Source organism: Nilaparvata lugens, chromosome 4 (assembly GCF_014356525.2).
Source record: "Nilaparvata lugens isolate BPH chromosome 4, ASM1435652v1, whole genome shotgun sequence".
Classification (NCBI taxonomy): domain Eukaryota; kingdom Metazoa; phylum Arthropoda; class Insecta; order Hemiptera; family Delphacidae; genus Nilaparvata; species Nilaparvata lugens.
This window is the reverse complement of record NC_052507.1, coordinates 17,671,562-17,693,223: the sequence shown is the minus strand read 5'-3', so window position 1 is coordinate 17,693,223 and position 21,662 is coordinate 17,671,562. Positions and strand designations below refer to the sequence as shown.

The 21,662-nt window shown below is 30.7% G+C and overlaps 2 protein-coding genes across 4 annotated transcripts in view; one reads left to right on the top strand and one right to left on the bottom strand.

Moving 5' to 3' along the window:
• Positions 1-95: 95 nt before the first annotated feature.
• The window catches only part of LOC111051272 (serine/threonine-protein kinase 10), a 40,930-nt gene continuing 19,363 nt past the window's right edge, over positions 96-21,662 (bottom strand). The window contains exons 11-20 of one of the 3 annotated variants that reach the window (XM_039426793.1): positions 21,561-21,657; positions 20,889-21,044; positions 15,710-15,853; positions 15,069-15,188; positions 14,643-14,756; positions 13,581-13,790; positions 12,827-12,962; positions 11,899-12,002; positions 5,721-9,859; positions 1,027-3,973 (exon numbers count right to left, since the gene is read on the bottom strand). In XM_039426793.1, the coding sequence (XP_039282727.1) occupies positions 9,614-9,859; positions 11,899-12,002; positions 12,827-12,962; positions 13,581-13,790; positions 14,643-14,756; positions 15,069-15,188; positions 15,710-15,853; positions 20,889-21,044; positions 21,561-21,657 (1,327 nt within the window). In that variant the 3' untranslated portion in view covers positions 1,027-3,973; positions 5,721-9,613. Of the gene's footprint in view, positions 3,974-5,720; positions 9,860-11,898; positions 12,003-12,826; positions 12,963-13,580; positions 13,791-14,642; positions 14,757-15,068; positions 15,189-15,709; positions 15,854-20,888; positions 21,045-21,560; positions 21,658-21,662 lie in introns of all 3 variants that reach the window. The other 2 variants (XM_039426794.1, XM_039426795.1) reach the window with 2 other exon arrangements.
• On the top strand, positions 16,570-20,582 carry LOC120351018. The gene is made up of 2 exons (XM_039426796.1): positions 16,570-16,701; positions 17,763-20,582. The coding sequence occupies exon 2, from the start codon at positions 18,067-18,069 to the stop codon at positions 19,516-19,518; it is 1,452 nt and encodes a 483-aa protein (XP_039282730.1). The 5' UTR covers positions 16,570-16,701; positions 17,763-18,066; the 3' UTR covers positions 19,519-20,582.

Sequence of the window (21,662 nt, the reverse complement as noted above, 5' to 3'; positions counted from 1 at the left end):
TTTCTGAGACAACCCTCGTATTTTGCAAGCACCAATGTATATAGTGACGGGACTATTTCGTAAAAGGATAAAGACAGAAATAAGTCACCAATGTTAAAGTTCAACTTTTTAATCTTCAACATGAAAATATTTACATATCTGTTATTTCAAAATAATAAATGACTATCATTTGTTAATATTGTATATACATGGAATCAAAGCTAATCATTCAATACGATTAAATTGATAGTTCAATTTCAAAAATTAATAATTATTTCGATTTATGACTATAGTAGATGACTATAGTTAAAATATTTTTTACACAATTTCAAAACGAATCAACATTGTCAATAGTTATAATTAACATCGTATAAATATAATCGGTCACTAATAACTATGTTAGTCTGTACATATATGTATAATGAATTATATAATTAAGTTGAACTCATATCTGTAGAAGAATGATTACGAGGTCAGTTAAATATTATTCTTCAATAATAATAATGCCAATAAATTTCAGACATTCAAAAATTATAATCTTCGGAAAGATTCAATAATGGTAATATACAAATCAGAGGTTATTCAAATACATGCCTGCGTTCACAATAATTACTAGACGGGATTTAAACTAAATAATTCCATAAATATTGCATATTTAATACAAAAAAATGTTATTACATTTTCCAATAATTTCAAGATTCTGCAAGCAGACAAATAAGTTTGATACTTTCCTGAAATTATCATTTAAATAATATATTCTAATTAGTTTGACGATTTTTTAATGAATGAATAATAATGATAACATGAGAGATTAACCATTGAATAATCTATGTATTGCTTAAATTTCATGAATGAAGTTACTTGATATAAGACAAAACTAGATGGAGTTGTCATCATTGAAATATCTTCAAGATTTCTACTACTAATTCAAATTTCAAGTAGATGGTCTTGAAATTACAGTTCATGTTCAATAGAAATATTATTATGTCTGAAAAAATAAAATAAGAGTTCATAATATAAGGAAAAATGAAAATCTATAAGATTTTGAATTAAAAGTTATGTAAAGTTGAATGCTCAAACTTTCCTATAGGTTTTTCAGCAATAAACATCAGCTTATCAAGAATCGAGCTTCCTTGTTTAATATACAAGTAATATACGGCAGCTGTACATTTCAGTTCAGAATAATAGCCCTAAAACGGTGTATGTAAAATTTGTACAAGTGTGATAGTATTTCTGATGGGGAAGTAATTATATTGATCTTATTCATTAGGACTAGACATTCAAAACGGAAATACAAGAACAACAAAAATCAATTTAAAACTAATTCATCAGAAGCATAATATTTTAGGAGCATGATAGTTCCGGATAAGCATGGATCAATTCTAAATTCTAATCATGTAGATACAGTTATTTTATTATACAAATCCTTAATAAAAAAGTATTATAAACATACAATGAATTAAAAAATAACAAGGATGAAACTTAAGGACAAATTTATAAAAACCATCTAGTTAAATAAAAACATTTAAAAAAGCAATACGTTTAGAAGTTATTTAAAAAGAATATGATTGGAAAAAGAGTTGGATGAAATGAAATTATGATACAGCAAGAATGCTCGCAGAATTTCTGTAATTTAGGGAAAAAATCTAAAATCATCAGTGTCTTTAGTCAAGCGTTCATTTGCTGGAGTAGAGGAATATAAAAATACATGACAATATTTCAACACTTAGAATATTAAAGCTATTTTACAATTCTATACAAATTGGATGAAAAAAAAAGAATTAAATGATAAATTCTAGATAGCGGTATAGTGAATAGAAAACAAGTGTTTAGTATTAGTTATATTTTAAATGAATAACATTCGAGATTTGTTAGTTGGAAGATTAGGAAAAGTGATGCGAATTCTTTACATAGAAGTTATGAAATTTGATGAATTATGATTAAAGACAAACTCTTCGAAGTAAAGACGGTAGATGTGGTCTTTTGAAGAGGAAAATACTATTAAGAGGAAGACTGGTTGAACTCATCAATGGAATGAGCCAGAATATGAAATGTAATACAAATAAAATAACAAAAACAGGATTCACTCATTGAGTATAAACTTGTAGTACAGTTTAGTAAAGTTTATTCTTCGCGGTACTAATATTTCATTGCAAGAAATTCTATAAATCTGATGAAAAGAGTAGAACGTTTATTCAAAAATTTATCTGCAGGCGAGAAAGCTGTTAGATTTGTTACTACAATCATTTATATTATCAGATAGATGATGCAATGTTCTTACATTGATTTTAGCATTAAACTCTAGTACACAAAACTTGAGTAAAAAATTAGTTCTATACATGGAAGTTATACTGCATCAATACTCAACTCATCTGATTCTCATGAATGGAAGATTCATCAACCCAGAAATTTATACAGGCCATAATCTTTACAAGGAACTTACAAATAACGAATTCAAAACAATTGACCATCTTTGAAAATTATTGGCTTACTTCCTCATAATTAATATTGATTTCGACAAAGTTTCAAAACTTTCAGCTATATGAGAAATTTTACAGAAGTTCAACAACTGTATTTAATATTGATATTTTAAGAAATATGATTTACATGTTTACAAGATTGGGTGGTAGAAGTTTTAGTCCAACTATGTTTAATTAATATTCTTAGATTCGGCTTTGAATGTAATCGGGCTAACTCCATTTTACAAACCGCGAAAATAAACTGTATGAAAAAACCGTCAATCATAATTATAGTTAGAAGGAAACATTGACAAAACTATAAATTTCATACTATTTTTTATAGCTTGTAAAGACGTTATCTAGTCAAGACAAAATCTAGTTTAGGCCAAAATTGGAGTTGTTCAATCTTAATAGCGATACGATCTCTACATATTTCATCAAAGTAATAAGAAACGTTTTTTCAATTATTATGATAATGGTTTCATGTATAGAAATTCATAGCATATGAACTTTTAGCTTACTTCAAACTACTTTCTCCTAACGAAATTAACGTTTTTTCTCTCTACATTCTCTCAAAAATAATTAGCATTTTCTTATAATGTTTACAATAAATAATTTAAACAAATTTATAGCAGAAAATCTTCCAAAATATAAACTTTTTATAAATATAATTAAAATTCATTCTTCTAAAGTTAATGAGCTTAGTTCATCAAATAACAAGTATCGTGAGGATCACAAAAATCTTCAACTTTGAAAGTCCTGGTAGTGTAACGCTAATATATTATTAACAATAATGCTATAAAGGTCATGCCGTAACCAAATTCGAGTTGATATTTTAAACTCATGGAATAATAATATATTTCAAATTGAGTTAACAACTCCAACTCATGAAATAATCTTATTTCGAAGTGAGTTAGTAATATCAACTCACGAAATGTTCAAAGTTGAGTTAAAGTTATTTGAAATATAAAATTTCAAGTTTAGTTAGTAATTTAACTAGGTAGTGAAAGTTCAAGTGGATGTTCTCAACTCATTTCGAATCGAGTCGAATCAACTAGTGAAAGTTTATAGTTAAGTTCAAGTAAATATTCTGAACTCTAGCAATAGCCTAATTTCAGATAGAGTTGGAAGTTCAACTAGTAGAGTTCGTAGTAAAGTTCAAGTGGATATTCTGAACTCTTGAAATAGTCTAACTTCGGATCGAGTTGGAAGTTCAACTAGTGGAAGTTCATAGTCGAGTTCAAGTATCCTGAACTCTTGGAATAGTCTGACTTTGGGTCGAGTTGGAAGTTCAACTAGTGAAAGTTTATAGCTGAGTTCAAGTGTATATTGTGAACTGTTGAAATAGTGTGAGTTGAAGTGGATTAGTCGGCCGAGACGGAGGAGAGAGAACTGCGCGTGGAGCTGTGGTGGTGGTGATGGTGCAAATGGTGCTGATGCGGCGAGAGGTCAGGAAGGTCATGGGGCAGCGTCTGCAGGGGACCAAAGATGGCCGCCTGCTCCTCGATCTGTCGAGCAAACTGCTCCTCTAGTTTCTGAAACACACACAAATACTCGCTCAAAACTCCTTCCAAAACAAAACTATCAAAAGCACACTGTTGTGCTCTCATTAATTGTACATTTTCAATAGGATAAATGGTTCAGTCAAGAGAAAAAGATTGGCTACAGTACGCGTAAACCTTTGTTTGCAGCACATGGCTTTATAGGAGCGTACAGACTTATGCGTCACGATCACGCGCATGCTATACTTATTATATCTGTTGTATCTCACGGTTTCTAAAAACATCTCACAAATACAGATATAATAAGAATAGCATCATCCGATGAAGAGCGAAATGCGCGTATTCGTATAGGAGCATACTGTTGCTGTTGTTCAACAAGAAGACTTACACTCTCTTTTTCGCTTTTTCTCTTATACTATTAGCTCACAGGCTTCCTGACTTCTGTAGAATCTGGCAACACTGTACTTCATAAAAGCAATTCTGGAATGTTAAGTTTGCACAGACTATTTCGAATAGAACATAGATTGGCTGCTTACTGGCTAGTGCATAAGATTGCAAAAGAAACAGGGCATGGGACTCTATTCGCCCTCATGCCGCTACAATGTTATCCTAGTCCTCGTGACTGAATCAGAGCAAATACAATTAAAATCATTGAAATAAACATTTACATTGTCATATTACATTGACAGAAATCATCAACAATCAATATTACTATTAATAACATCGTAGTTATGAATTTTAGTAAAACTTTTAATGATAAATAAACATTTCCTAGTCAATCACTATATTTCATTCATCCAAAATTTTATTCTTCAACCTAAAAAGCAAAACAACTCAAAATCGTCCAAACCAAAACTACACATTTTATTTTTTTTTTTTTAAATGTTGAACGAAATTTTAGCTTAGATTTTTTCTGAAAGCTTGTAAAAAACTGTAGGTTCAATATTTTTGATAGTTTGGTTCACTATCTTACTAGCGTGGATAGTGATTGAGTTTGGTTCAAAAAATGTTTATTGTTAGAACCAAACAATCAGATTAATACTGTGAATACAAACTTTTGTTTCTTTAGTATCTCTCCAAATAAGGCTTTTCTGATTTAAAATATTGGATCAAAATGAAGTATTTAAATTTATTTCAAAAGGGTATTGTGTCAACTCAACATTACTAAGTCAAAAGTAAAAATTCAGTTATAAGTAAACAGTTGAAAGTAATACGGTAATTCAGTTAATTATCAAATATAATTTTCAATTATTGAAATTTAATATGCTAATCATTGTGTACAATACTTGCTTCGTCTACTGTATAATATTATTAAGCTTTCAATACTACTGAGTGTCAGACGCATTTATGTTCAATACAAGAATTTATGACAGGGTATAATCTGCGGATTAGTTATCAAAAGGAGATCCATCACAAGAAAACTCTGAGCTTATTTTAGTAGATTGGTGAATACTAAACTAACACGTATAGTTCATAGTAAGTAGCAAATTTCCAAAACCATTTACTGTTAAATTAGTTGGCATCTACTACATACAGCAAATCCACTAGTAAAATTATTATAATGATTGCAAGAGATATACAAATAAAGAAGAGGATTATTTCATTTTTCATTATAAGCGTTAAAATCTACTATCTACAGTTATCTCTAATTACGAAAATTAAATTAAAAAGTTCAATTATCAATTTATAAGTTTGTGAAACAGAAATAATACACAAGAATATGATAAATTGGTCCAGAATATCGACTAAAAAGAAAATAATGTACAATGATTGCACTCACATTCGTGTCATCTACGATGATCTTCATATGAATGAGTGGTCAATGGGAAAGGTTAATTTGGTTCAACAATAAATGAGCTCACACAAATCCAACATGCACCGACATGTTTTTATGAATGTTATGCGTGATGTGATGATTATGTTCTTGTTTATAGATTTTATGAGGTGCTAGTAGTATTGAAAATGTCAAGGTGCGAGATAAACTAAAATTATAAATAAAATATATAGCTGATTCCAAGTTCCCCAATATGTTAATGTGCTGGTTCAGCGCATGGTATTAGGTTGAAAAGCAACAAAAAAGCATTATATAGAATAATTATAATATGCAGTAAATTTGTGAACAAGCATATTTTGGAATTTTGCAAATGTTAAAACGACGAGAGTATTCATGAGAGTGAAGTAATTACGATGAAAGGGGTAAGTGAAAGTTTAAACTAAAATAAGGAAGTAAATTATATCTTATATATTCTAATTAAAGTTCTGGTATAATATTGATAAGTGAATAGATAATATACATTAAGCTTGATTCTATCAATTAAAACTCCATAAATGAGAAAATTTCAACAGATCTACTTAATGGAATTGCATTGAAATTCAATTGAGTTAGAATTAATTAATAACCTACTACTAATTTATTTTATCGCTGATCTTCGATTATAAAGCTTGATCAATGAGGGCTAATTTACTGTATTATATACTGTATAATCGATTCCTTGTAATACCTTCCGTTTTAGCCGGTTTGAAAGAATTTAATTGACATTCTGAGAAATAAAAATTCAACATACTATTAGAAATTATCAACTTTGCTTTTATGATTGGCTAAGGCAATAAACAATGAACGCAAATTATTGAGTAAGGCAAATAAGGAATAGAAAGTATTTTTTATAAATGTGTGAAACTAAATTCAATATCAGATAAATATAATAAAAATATAGAATCATTGTATAGATAATACGTTTTAAGACCATCACCATAGTGGAATATTTCTTCGATAAGATTTGTACTAAAAATATAATACCATATAATAAATGAGCATAAATACTCTTGCTATAACAAAGCTGGAAAAAATTAGTAACTTATTCCCACCAACGAACAGATACACTTCGCAGAATACATAATTTTGCGAGAGACACACACATACACACACGATAAACAAACATTAAAAAAAATATTTCATATTACCAAAACAATATAACATTAAAATTATAACCATGAAGAATTGACGTGAAACCCTCTTTTATATTATCAAATTGTTAGAAGAGATGGTATTTTACGAATATCTGAAGTGATGTGTTTATCAATGATGGAAGCGTGATTTTCAATTTGTGCTATGCAGTAATAAGTTTCGTTTTCGTCATTAGATATTGAATCCAAAAACATGTTAGCAGTTTTACAAGATGCTATTAATGGTAATCGCTACTGTGCAGAGATGAAAAATTGTTAGATTTTTATAAATGTAAATAATGTTCATGATTTAGGGTTGAAACGCAACTGTTTTTATAAACTCGTAAAGCTTTATTATCTTACCCTGCAAGTATAATTAATTATAAGTGTCAAATATAACATAGGTTATAACAAGAAAGTTGCTCAAAGGAAGACGTTCTTCTATTTTTAGCTGGAATGATGTATCAATTTTATTGAAATTTTGAGAAATAGAAATTCAACATACTATTGAACATTTTCCAACTTTACAGTTTATTTATTGTTTTATCCGATTTTACCCTATTGAAAAGGCTAATAAATATACGTAAATAAATTTACGAGTGAAATGAGAAAAGATAAAAATATGACGTTTGAAAATTTGTAATGTAATGTGAACATTATATCAATACCGCACTTCGAGTTTTGCAGTTTTAAGGATCTGTTTAGAACAAAAAATACTTGAATGTTCATCTAGTGAGCAATTGATACGTTTTTTTATCTATGATCGTGTCCAAACCTAATGTAACTGTTTTCCTAATGAGACTTACTGTCTCGTTCATACATCAATCAACTTTATTATGGATTATTAATCTGAAATAGAACGGAAAAAATGAAAAACAAGCAGCCCAGCCTGAAACATCCAATGGAATTATTAGTGGCATTAGCTGGATGAGAAACCATACACACAGATTAAACACAAGCACTGCTGCCATTCACAAGAATGCAGTTGCAGCATATCCTGATGGAAACAATAGCTGCAAAACAGTAACAGTGAATCACCCGTCGACATACACGGATTCCACCAGACAAATTCGCTCATTTCCAATGGAAGGCACTCACTGGGCTTGATCTCAACAACTGTTTCAAATACACAAATAATTGGAAATCTTGGGAAATGTGATGTACTTGAAGTTTGATGAGGGTTTATTTGCTTCATCTTATGAACGATCTTGGTTTAAATAAGATTGAATAAATAGCATACCCAGAGCTAAATAAAGTACTGTGGTGCACTAGAGTATGTGGAATGAATAATATAAGAGAGAGTATCATAAAAGACAAGAGACTAAAAACCAATATAATATATTTTATATATTGGTAGAATATTTGGAAAAAATGTCTATGCTTCAGAAAAGCACATCTATTGTAATAATTCAAGCTACAGTACTTTAAAACAAGCTTAATTCCATTTTATATTAAAATATAAAGTGAACTATCTACTCTATAATATAACATTTTTCATGACTATAGCTCAATATTTTCGTTTCGTAGATATAATATCAAAAGAAAATATACTATAAAATGACTATTTTTGACATTGATAAGATTTTAATGTGGTATAAAATTATGATCAAACCTGATTCCCATCTATCGACACTAAGTCAAACGCAAATACAAAACATAGAGTGCCGGACAGAAACTTATTTTTCAATTTAATTCGAATGAGAATTTTCTGTTATGTCTGAACATTGTAGTTTTACCATAAGTTTTATAATTTATACTTTTTATATTAAACAAAATTCAACATATAATAGACGAATTCGAAATTATGGCATTGATAATGTTTGCCTGCGATCTATATAGGCATTATAATATAATAATAGATGTATGATGTAAATAGACATGTCTGATGACATTAAAACTATCAAAAGCTTTGCAAACTATCAATACAGTATCGTATTAAAAATAGTAAAACGTAGTAAGATTAGTAAAACGATCAAGTAATTTGTTGCAAGGTTAGACCTACTCAAAATATATACAATTTTTCTATTAAATAGAATTTGATTGTAAAGGGGTCGTCATCACTAGAATAGCCACGAAAAAATACAATATTGGATAAAATTTTTATCATCACTTCAATAGTAACGAAGTGATGAGAAATATTCTAATGTGATACGTGGAACGTGATTCTAAATGGGACTGCTCAAAATTTCAACCATCTTTGAAGTAAATCGTATTAAATTTGATCCTACAAGGACAATCACTTGTACAGCATCAACATATGTAAGATCGTATAATATCTCCTACATAGAGTGTGATTTTCCAATAGTTTTGCATCACCCGGATCGCAAATATCTATCAAAAAACAAAAAACGCGGAGTGTGATTTTTCAAAGGGTTTACATTACTTTTAGAATGACTTTTGAATCAATTTTGTATTTCAAAGGTTTTACATAAATAACTTGAATCGCAAAGTTTTTTATGGAGGGCATCAATAGGTGTGATTTTTCCAAGGTTTAACATTACTTTTTGAATGACTTTTGATTCACTTTTTCCCAATCAATTTGATGATTCAAAGAGTTTACATGACTTGAATTGCATCAAAGTTCTTTAATGAATGACTTTTGATTCACTTTTTCCCGATCAATTTGGTGATTCAAAGAGTTAACATTATTTGAATTGCATCAACGATTTCTTATAGAGTACATGAACAGGTGTCACAGTTGATTGCATAAAAGCACTTCTATGGAGGACATCAATAGGTGTCACAGTTGTTGGCATCAAGCCTGAGCTGAGCGCGGGGAATGGTGAATCGGGTCTTGGGTGAGTTGGGCACAGAGGTGGTGTGGGAGCGGGAGCGGTAATACTTGGGCGAAGTGGGCACCGACTTGCTTTGCAAGCTGTTGTAGTTGTAGGGCAGATGCACCGAATGCCGACTCAATTCGACGCCTGTCCGCTCCTCCAGCCTCACAAACTCATCGGCCATTTCCATTTCAAGCAGCTAAAACACAATACAACGCTCAGCCACGCACACGCTCAACGCAACGCAAACGAGCGTCTACGTTCGCCACCAATAAACGCTCAGTTGAAGCTAAATCAATCAACTCATTTGAAATCTTCATTAGTATTGCAGCAATTTTAATTATTTGCAAACTATTTCTATTAATATTAAATTGATATTAAACTATTTCTATTAGGGAAATACTTTCATTAGTATAGCATCGATTCAACTATTTCTATTAGTATTACACAACTATTTATTAGAATATATTATCATTAAACTTGACAAATTGAAGTATTCAGCCTATAACTACTTTTTAAAAGATGGATTGAAATATTACAACTTATTAAACTTATTTACAGTCTTCACGACACATATTGATAGATGAAGTATTAGAATTAAGAAATATTAAGATCTATTTTTTTTTTCATTTTATTGTTGACTCCAGAATAAATTAATCCTTACAATTTGGATTCTCATCTCTAGTGAATGATTCTTATTTTGAAAAGTTAAAATATAACGTTGTAGCATAGAATAAAACATTTTAGTACAAGTAGTTATACTTATCATACTGTAAGTTTTCTCTGGTTGTTATAAACTGGTGTTCAGTAGAATAGATTGTGGCGAAGTTTGGAAGACCACATGAATCTACTAGTATAGTACTATTAGCTTTTTTATAGATTTTCAATTTACTAATTGCTTTTGCAATTTAAATTGGAGAAATACGTGTGTCAAATCAATAAAACAATGGCCCATATGAATAAAACCAGAGCAAATGCTCATGAGCAAGAACATGGAGCATAAGGTTTTGCTCATGAGCAAAAGGTAGAAGCAAAAGCATTTGCTCATTTTTATATGAATAAGCTTTACCTTTTACTCTTACCTTATGCTCCTGAACTCTGGAGCAAATGCTCACGTATTTTAGAGATTTTTCATCAGCTGATTCGATTTTGTAGCCTTAGTTTGGTTTTATAGCTCACGGAAGCGCTAAAAAAGCAAATAGGGTGCACCGCTTGTGTTCGCGTCGTCTGCTCTGTTTTCTATTTATGAATAGAGTTTTAGGTTAGTTGAGTTTAGAATTTTGAAATAATAGCGTGAAAAAATGTCATCTCTATAATAATCTTCAGCATATTCTTATAATATCAATAGCCTTCTTATAATCATCTACACTTTCATCTTCTTAAATACCTATTTCCTATTTTGTGATGGCTATCTTTATAACAGGTAGCTATCTTTTGTAGGGATAATGGTGATATGTATCATGGTTGAATCTAAAAAGAGTTTTATAGTTCTCAACTATTGGTTGTGATCGTATCTGGTATAGTTTCCTCTCCTCAAACGAATTACTTGAGCCATTTTACTATGAGCAAAAGGTGATAAGCTCTAGACTAGACTCACCTTTTTTTAAGCATTTGCTTCAAAAGTTGAGCAAATGCTCTAGTTTATTCATACAATTTTGAGCAAAAGCTTTTACTTTTGAGCAAATGCTCAAACTATTTTTTTGATGAGCATGAGCAAAAGGTTTTGCTCACGTTTATTCATAGAAAATGAAGCAAATGCTCCATATTTTAGAAGTATAAGTAAATGCTCAACTTTATTCATATGGCCCATTAGGTTAATTACTCAATATCATACAGCTTTCACATCTAGCACGAGATGTATTGGAACCTGCGAAAATTATTTAGGAATTTCTTGAAATATGCTGAATAATAAATAATTCTACTAACTGGGTCTGCATGGATTCATAAAATACTCTGATCATTATGAAAAAAGTCAAATATCCGAATAGACATAATTTCTTACAGTTAATGTTAATGTTGGGTTATTTAAACATTTGATTTTCATCAGTCAGTGCTAACAAATATTTTCACTCAAATACAAGATATTGAGATTTCAAATCGAAAACATATTAATAGTAGTGTTTAGAGAAAAAATTAATGATGTTATTATAAAAACAGACAGCAGAAGAAACTAAAATGAAGAACTAAGAACTACTATTATCTAGCATATGAAAATTAGGAAGCAGGATTGTCAGTTACCTGTTTCCTTGGCTTAAGCTGTGCCTTCCACTCTTTGAGCTCCTTGCTGGACGCCTCCTCCTGCTCCTTCAGCTTCATCGTCTCATGCTCCATCAACATCTTCCCTAAAGCAAAACAATAAACAATACTATACAATTTCAATTCTATAAAAACGTATTCTATACGTTATAGATACTATTTAAACGAATCACTAGATAAAGGTAACCGACTTTGAACAGAGAATGTATTAGGAGACTGCCAACAATTTATATAATAAATTATACTCTCAAAAGAAACTGATAAGCCTACTGTATACTTGTGAAACAAATTATTATTTAATAATAATAATATCTATATCTTATCTATAATTAGAAATACGAATATTTAATTTGTAATATAGGGCTAACACTTTTATGGAAATAGAAATAACATAAAGGTTCCTTATTATATTTTATCAAGGCATGACATGTTTCAGCTCTTTAGAGTCATTATCTAATGTCATTTGATAATGACTATAATGAGCTGAAACACATAATGCATTAATAAAATATAAAAAGAGTACCTGAATTTTTTTTCAGTACAGAATATTGTACGAATTATAATAAAATAGTAACTGGCAGTAATCGTTTTGATTAGTGCAACAGACAATTTGTATTATAATACATTACAAAAAGATCGTTTTGATTAGTGCAACAAACAATTTGTGTTATTATACATTAAAAAAAGATCGTTTATCAACAAAACTATTACACTACTGTACATTTTTCATGGACTTGAATTTTCATGGTGGTCCGATGATAGCAGAAATGGAAATAAAGCTCCCTGCAATTGAATAAAAATAGGTACGATATTAGAAACAAAAAATATATCTAAAAATAATACAAATCTACTCCCTCGAATGAGACGAGATTTAATAATAAAATGAAATATTTAGTATTTGAAAACATACTCTTCTCATTCTGGAGCTGCTCCAACTCTTTGATGGTAGTTTCAGCAGCAGCTCTCAGCTCCTCCAACTGCCGCTGGTGTTTCAGGTCGAATCTCAGCGTCTCAGCTTTGTAACGTTTCTTCTCAGTTTCTTGGAACTGCAAAAACAGTTCAAACGTGTATTTTATGGCAAAATTGATAATTTAATAGTGTATTTCATGCCAGTAGAAATGGAAATATGGGAAACTGAGCTTTCAAACATGAGAAATTACATTATTATACTTTCTTATACGTCATTATTATACAAATACAACAGGCTCTACAAAAATTGTTCCGCAAATTTTTTATAAATGATATTAGAGTTCAAACAATAAAAATAGTTCAAGCTATAACTTCACTTTATAAGAATTAAAAAATATAACAAACTATCCGGCTTCGCTCGCCTTATCCGTCTAGCCAGGGAGCTCCACCCTCTGGACCCCCGGCTGAATCATCCAGAGAAACACCGATTCCAAGTCCATTTCAAGTTTTCAAGTCCTCTAATAACAATACCTTATACAGTACAACACTTAGCTGAACATATGTAACCTACTAAATCTGAACATTTCTGTCAATCAGTTCTTGAAAAAAACCTAGAAAACACAGGAAAAACGCTCACAAACCGCCGATTCTGGGCAGATCATTGGCTCAACAGGCTCCTTTAAGTACTGAAAACTCATCAACTCGTCGTAAAATAGGTGAGTTTTGGGTGGGTAACCGATAATCTATTGAATTACCTTCTTCAACTTGCTCCTCTCCATGTCGGGATCGCCGTGATTGCTGATGCGCAGCGACTCCCGGTACATCATCTCCCGCGCCTTCATCTCAGACCGGATGCGCTTCGGCAACGCCCTCTTCTCAACCGTCTGCCGTTTGATCAGGTCCTCTTCTTTCCGCTGGTTCATCCTCTTCATCTGCTCCAACTCCTTTTCGTGCCTTATTAGCATCTGAATAAAAAATAGAACATATCTATTATTAAAAATATATAATGATTTGTGATACAAGTTTACGTAAGATAAAAGTCCAATAAAATAGTTTTTCTATTGTAAATTATCACAGTTGTTAATACTTTTTATATAAGCATTGAACAATAAAACTAAATTCAATCTATTTGACAGACCCTTGCAGAGCACTAGTAACACCTACTCGTTACATATAATTACTAACTAGTACCCTTCTTTCTCATATTTTTTTGTTACCAAGTTCTGTATCTGTTCTACAAAGCAAATACAATGAATAAAAACATTGTCCAAAACGTTTTCTAATACTAAATGATTCATCATGAATAGAACACCTAGAATTTATTGTAAAAATTATTATTCACACAAAAATTTCAACTAGAGAAAGCAAATCGAGAGTGAATTATCAATTTCCAATTCCGAAATGTTGATTAGGTTCATCATAAAACAATTATTAGAAGACTTAGTAGATGTATTGTGACTTGGTGAGTGATGTAGTGGTATTTTCCCATAATGAATAAACGTGAACAAGGCAGCTGAAGATGAGGCTGGTTAGGTCACGAAACCTGATATTGTTATAAATATAAATAATAATAAACAAGTGGTTAACAACATTATTTTGTGTTTTCATAATTACAGAAATCCATTGAATAGAAAACTGATACATAAATGTTGATGTTACAGGGAATATAATAAGTAAGCTGTAAAATCTTGTGAAACTATGAGCTGCTGACAACAATCAATATTGTTGGATGTACGATAGTAAAACAGCTGACTGATATTTTCCATCAATTAGGCCTAAAACTTGTCGAATTTATCTGAGCATTAATATTTTCTTACCTGATGCCTCTGCAGGAAAAATCCATCTTTCAATAGCCTCTTGGCTAACTGTTGTTTCTCATGTATTTGCTTCTCTTCCAGTTCCCACAGAGAAGCTTCACGGGCTCTCATTAACTGTAAAAAGTCGAAAAATATTGTATTTGAGAACAAATTCTTGAAACAAGAATTATTTTACAATAAACGCATAATCTCTTAACATATACCTTGAGGTTCAAGTAACTGGAATGTACTTATTTCAGAAGAAATAGATTCTCACATAGAAAGACAATGTTGAAACAAACTTTTTGTCGATCAGAAATTGATGACAACATACATGACGAAAATATATAAAACAAATATTCTGATAATAATATGAAGAGGAAATAATATTTAAAAATGTATTTTGACGATATTAATTGATGATACTATTAGTGTAAGATAACATACCTGTTGTTTAGAAGACAAGAATTGCTGCTCCATTCGGGCTATGCTTTCTCTATGCGAATCACTAAGCCTTCTAAGGGAGCTTTCGTGGGTTTCGTTCAATTTTTCTAAAAATAATTTCTCCTACAACAACAAAATTGTATTATTTTGGACAAAATTTTTGTAGAGGAGAAAATGATAAGGTTTTTTATTTTTAAATGTTTTATAGAGCTGCAGTTTCACAATTTGATCACTTTCTTATATCACAAAAAATGCCAATTGAAATTCACTAACTTACTTCATACTTACAATGAACTCTCATTTTAGACTATGATTTTCTTGAGTAAACAATTTGATACATGAAAAACATGTTCAAGTGATTGTGACATATAAACTAATTATTTCAATTTATTTATCTTGCAATTCCAATTCAATGATAAAAAATAGACAAACTTTCGTCAGTGAATCTGGAAGATGTTTTCTGCCGTTCGTTAATTGTAATTGTTCAAACTTGAAGGGTGCTTAATATCTTTCATCTTAGAAATAAAAATAACTTGCAGCATCAATGTAAGTAGTATATCTCTATGGAAAATATTTACTTTTCAAGTTGAAAAAATATTAAATTTTGGATATTTGAAATACTTAAAGTAAAACAGACAACGTACCCTCTCTTCATGTTCAGTTTCCAATCTTTCTTTTCGATTTTTGAAAACACTTTTTCTTTTATCCTTAGGCATCAAATCAACCTCTTGTTTGAGGAGTCTAAGCTCTTGTTTTTGACTTTCTCTGAACTCCTTCAGTTCTCTCTCCTGAAAAAAAACAAATATCATTCGATATTGAGCTTTTAATAGATGAATATGATATTAATACATTTCCACAATAATAATTATTAATTATAATACCATTAGTGGAAATTGTCTTGAAAAGCTATTTTTTTAACTCATGGATGTGTTTTGATTTTTTTTCAAATTCCTGAAAATATTATTGAAACTCATGAATTATATTTAGCAGAGTTTTAGCAGGCTCTACAACTCCCGTTGACTTTTCAAAGTTGGCGCTTGAATCTCAACTTATCCGAACGCTAGCTTATCAGCCAACCACTTCCAAGTCAATTATGTGACTGATTCCACAATTATTGATTGATTTAAACATTATTAATAATTTTTAATATAACTCAACATAACATTCATTCGAATTTCGTAGCCCACTTTACCAAACAAGATAAATAATATAGAGTGTAACTAATCGCGTCACTAAAAGTGAAGAGATAAGAGATTAAAGCAAAGTATGACTATTATTACAGAAGGGCTAACAATAAAGGACTTCATTTCAATCAGCCACAATAATCTAGATTAAAAGCAATCATAACCGTTATAGAAACTTTATTTGTGTTCGAATAAATGATAACCTGTAAAAATTATAGGCCTAATAATTTTTGTTTCAAAAATAGCTAACTGCTAAGACTAATTGACAATAACCGTTATCAAAGAAACAGTATTGAGATAAAGCAGCTGATAAATCGAGCATTCCAGATTGAATACTAGGATCGATTCCTATTATCTCTAATTTGCACCGTTGTTCGTAAGACGAAGCTTTTGTGGTTGAATGTTGAAAAACATTTGTCTTGTAATCCGCTAGTTTATGCTTTTTTAGAAAGGTAAGTTTACTTTCAATATCACGCTTTTTACTATTCATGTCACCATTTTTGTAATCAGTTTTATTAGTTCTATTTCAATCAGTGTTAAAGCCATGATAAGGTCTTGCTTTCCGATGAACTTCTGATTTGATCGGCAGAAAAATAATAGCATTGATTCTTACGGTACTACTAACACATTGGCAGAATCATAATGTGTGAACACTCCCATGAGAACTAATTGTATTAGTTTCCTGTCCAGAAGACCACCAGTCATTTATTGGGAAGTATCGTTTAAATAATGTATGATGGGGTAATTCACTAATATTAAAGAATTGTTGATGAAAGCAGTATTTTAACATCACCAAGAGGTACCTATTAGAATAATTGCTCACTGTAGGCCGTTTTTCATAGATAATTTTTTATTTAGCTTGGAAATAATCATATAAGAGGTTTATTTATTGATGTAAATAACAATATACATACTACGGTATTAATTTAAAAAAAGGATCATTTGAAGGATTATTGAAAAATGTGATTAAGAAATTAAAGTTGATTGTGATAACCTAATATTGTGTTATATCTCAACACAATACATGCCGATGAATTGTATTTTCACCGTAAAATATATTTATAGGGAAACAGAGTTAAACACCGTATTTGCGCGTGACCTCAGCCGTCTTCTATATAACCTCTATCAAGACCTCGTATTTTTTGTCATAATTTCCACTTTCACTAGGCTACTCATTGTAGTGAGAAAAGCAATTAGATCGAATAATTGCGATAGAAGCACAATGATTATGTTGTTTTTCCATTGATAAAGGACAATTCTCCTCTCAGTAAAAAAAACAATATATTGTTTTTTTTTTCAATTTTGTACAATTCTACAACATATCTGATGAAAATATTGAATTATCCATTAACTTTAAGGTCTACTTGAAGTAAGCTAAACTGCACTATTTTCAAAAAGTAATGTTATTTCGTATATACTGATATTTTTCAAGTTTAATAACTCTTCAGAATATTAATTGTTTGAATATATTCAAGGTTCTATATTGTTATAACGGTCAATTCTTTGTTAACAGGTCATGGCCATACTATAAAGCTGGAAGAAATATCTATGGAGCATTATTGACGAATCTTATGAACAAGTTTAAAAAAATCATCGGAGTATTACATCATCCAGGAACTTCAATAAAATTCACATAATGTTGAAAACTCTCAGCTATAATCGTAAGGAAACATCTTGCTAAAGGTTAGGAAAATAGTAAAGTTTTCACTCTGAATCTAGGAAATAATCTTATAAAGAACAACGGAATACAATATTTAGTAGTGTTCTGCCTTATATCAATTTTACTTATATTTGAGTAATTCTAGTAAATTGACATCATGGCAAATACTTTTCATGGCAAAAATCCTGGAGGTGTATTTCTGACAATGTCAGGTCATTATCTAGGGTTGAGATCATGCGAACTTATCAAGAAATTGGAAGAGAATCCTGAGATTGATTCTTTCAGTTTGCAAGCGTTGGGTTCTTATTGTATACAAAATGTAATGCATGGTTTGAAGAATTCTCAAGTAAAAACGTTGAGTTTCCATGCATGCTTCATGGGTAATGACGGAGCACAAATCTTGGCTAAAGATCTTCAGTTAACAAATATTACGTTTCTGGACATTAGCAACAACCAAATAAGAGGAGACAATGCCACCTATCTGTCGGATATTGTACAAAATACCAGTATAAATTATCTTGATATTTCTTGGAACTTTTTACGCGATGAAGGAATAAAATATCTTGCTAAAGGCTTGAAAAATAGCAACGTTATCACTCTTAATTTAGGGAATAATCGTACAAGTCACGGAATAAAATACTTGGTGGATGTTCTGCCTTACACAAAAATCACTCGTCTGGATCTGAATGAACATTATGAAAGTGCTGGCAATTTCAATGAAATAGGAGATGAAGGGGCCGAATATCTATCTAAGCAACTAGAGTATACAAACATTTCTCATCTCAATTTGGAACGCAATGGAATTACTAATTATGGTGTGAAATGTTTGTCAGAGCATTTGGAAAGAACTTGTTTAACATTCCTTGGTCTGAAATTCAATTTCGACTTGGATGAGAGTGCAACGCGTTATTTGAGGCCAATCCTATCAAAAACTCAAATAACTGGAATCACATATCCATATATTAATGAGGATACTCGTATTTATATGAATAAGTTCAACAGTAGCCTTTATCCATCACCAAATAAAACAAGACAATCCAAGATAAATGAAATGATTCTGAAACTGGTAGCACAAAACCCTCACACTCATGATTTGGAGTTTATTATACCTGATAGAATACAAGATATCGATTTATCAGAATACGTCTACATAATAAAGCAATTCAATGAAAAACCCATGATAAGAGGGTATATGTTTGATTTGATCAGAAAAAACAATTGTGAGAGCTATCCGCAGATTATTGAGAAAGTCAACGAGTTTGTTACATCAATCCACAAAAAATCGATTGATCTAATTGAGAACATGTTGTTACGTTTGATGGAATATTCAAATAACAACGACTTTGTGTATATTGTCAGAGAATTTGAATATGCAGAGTTGGGTGAAATAGTGCAACATCTACTATTGCATAGGGTTTTGTACTATGTGGACGAGGATGCAGAAATTCTGCATCCATTCATCTATAAGATGTTGATTAAATATGGAATGCCACTGTATAATGAGCAAATTGAACCTGATAAGAAAGAAAAGATCATTGCTTTTTTTGAAAGCCATAGGGAAATCGAGGAGGCACCGGAAATAATTCATTTATTGAAAACAAAATCTTGAGAATTGACTGAATACTATTTGTTATACTAATTGTTATTGCATATTTTATTATAGATAAGGGAGTTATAGAAGTTATATTATTCAATTATTGGGGTAACGTTGAAACATGACAGAAAAAGTTTTATAGTTAAAGTTACTTCTGGTGCAGTTTAAAAGAAAGTGTACAGCAAAACGAAACTGTCTGCTTGATTTTTTCAGTGCAAGAGCCTGTTATATTGAATAGAATGAGTGAAAATAAAATTATTGTTAAAAAAATGAATAAAACTGAAATGTTTATTGAATAAATCAACATGGTGTATGTGATTGCAATCTTCAATCGCTGGGTACTATCCAGCTATATTTTTCTACTTTAAAAAGCCATGTTAGCCTATTTCATATTTTCTATTAGCTAAAAGAATAATTCTTCTTACAATCACTATTGTTCTCTACTAAAACAAATCACACTCCAATACAACTGAACAGAACACATACATTAATTACAACAAGAATAATACAGTAACTCAATACACAATTTATTCGAATTGACACAACAAATGCAATTCGCTCTACACATCATGTTGGGATAACAATAGATCCAAGCTGAGATGTATTTAGTGTGTTAAATATTGTATGGAAATTTGTTTTACAGTATTACATTAATCAATTAAAATCAATTGTATTGCAAGTATTGTATGAGTTGTATAGTTTTAAATTTATTTCGAAACGCAGAGTGAGTTCGGTGAATTGAACAAAACTGAGAACTAATAAAATGATAGAGTCAAATTTTAAAATTACCAATTTCCAATCGTGGAAATGGTTGTTGGTTGAACATTTTACTCATATTATTATATTCACACTATTTTACATATTTATTTTCTACATTTGCATCCAAGTACAGTACCAAACTTTCCATTTCTATCTATTTTATATTTATTTCTGATTCTCTAAATTCCCCGGTTCAACATGTTCGCATCTTATTTTCTTTATTATTTCTTATAAAGAAGATCATACAATTACTGAAATAATTGTAAATCGTATGTTAAAAAAATGTTTATCGCATGTTGAAAAAATCTATAAGTTAACCTAAATAATAAAATATTGAACTCGAACTGGGACTTGGATGAGAGCACGCTTTAGGGCGAGACCATATTCAAGTTTTTTAGACAACAACCCTATCAGCCAATCGGAGAGCTTACTGCCCTGCCGACTCTGGTGTGAAAACGCCTAAAATGGTCTTGTCCTTACTCATTGAGCCTAATGGAGATAGCCTTATAATCTGGAACAGACTTGAAGCCTTTGAAAGTAGAGATATTTTCAATGAATAAATAAATAATAACTTTCGACGAGAAAAATGAATTAGATTAATATTGATGCGAGAATGTAATATTTACCTGATCGGCGCGAATTTTCTTTGAGTTGAGCCTGAGGTCGGCCTCCTGTTGCATTTCAGTCTTTTCAATTTGCTGTCGCTGCTGGCGAACCATCGTATCCAGGTCAGCCTCGTACGACCTGAACAGATTCACTCGCTCCTGCTCAAACCTTTTGTCCTGCAAACAGTTTACAGCATTTGCTGATTATATTCACATCTTACCTTAAACACATTTTGGATACAAAACAGTTCAGAAATTAATAATTATTATTAAACGAAAAACCAAATTAAATGCTGTAAATCACCCCGAATACTTATGCTACTGCAAATATTATCTGTAGTTCATGAATTATTGGTTGCAATCTCTTAGGCTGACCACTATCGGTAGGAAATGCATGGTGCACATGTCGTCATAAATTGGCATACCGCCTACTGTACAAAAAAAAACCCTTTCTGATCTCGCAGATCGGCAACGTGTAACGGAGGGTTGATTATTATTAGGGTATGGCATATATCAATCAATCAATTTATTTATTTCACAAATAAACATAATACAAAATAACAAAGAAAGATATAAAAATGTATAAAAATATAGGCGCATACAAATACATAGGTAGTTAAAGAAAAATCGTATACCGATTTTGAGGGTTGATACAGAACTATAATGATTATTCATAATTCAAGAAATACATACCTGTTGTTCTTTAGACGACTGAGCTTTGGATGACAGTTCTTGGAATTGTTTTTGTTCTTGTTTTTGAAGCATTTTTAGTTCTCGAAGTTCTTGTTTCCTACA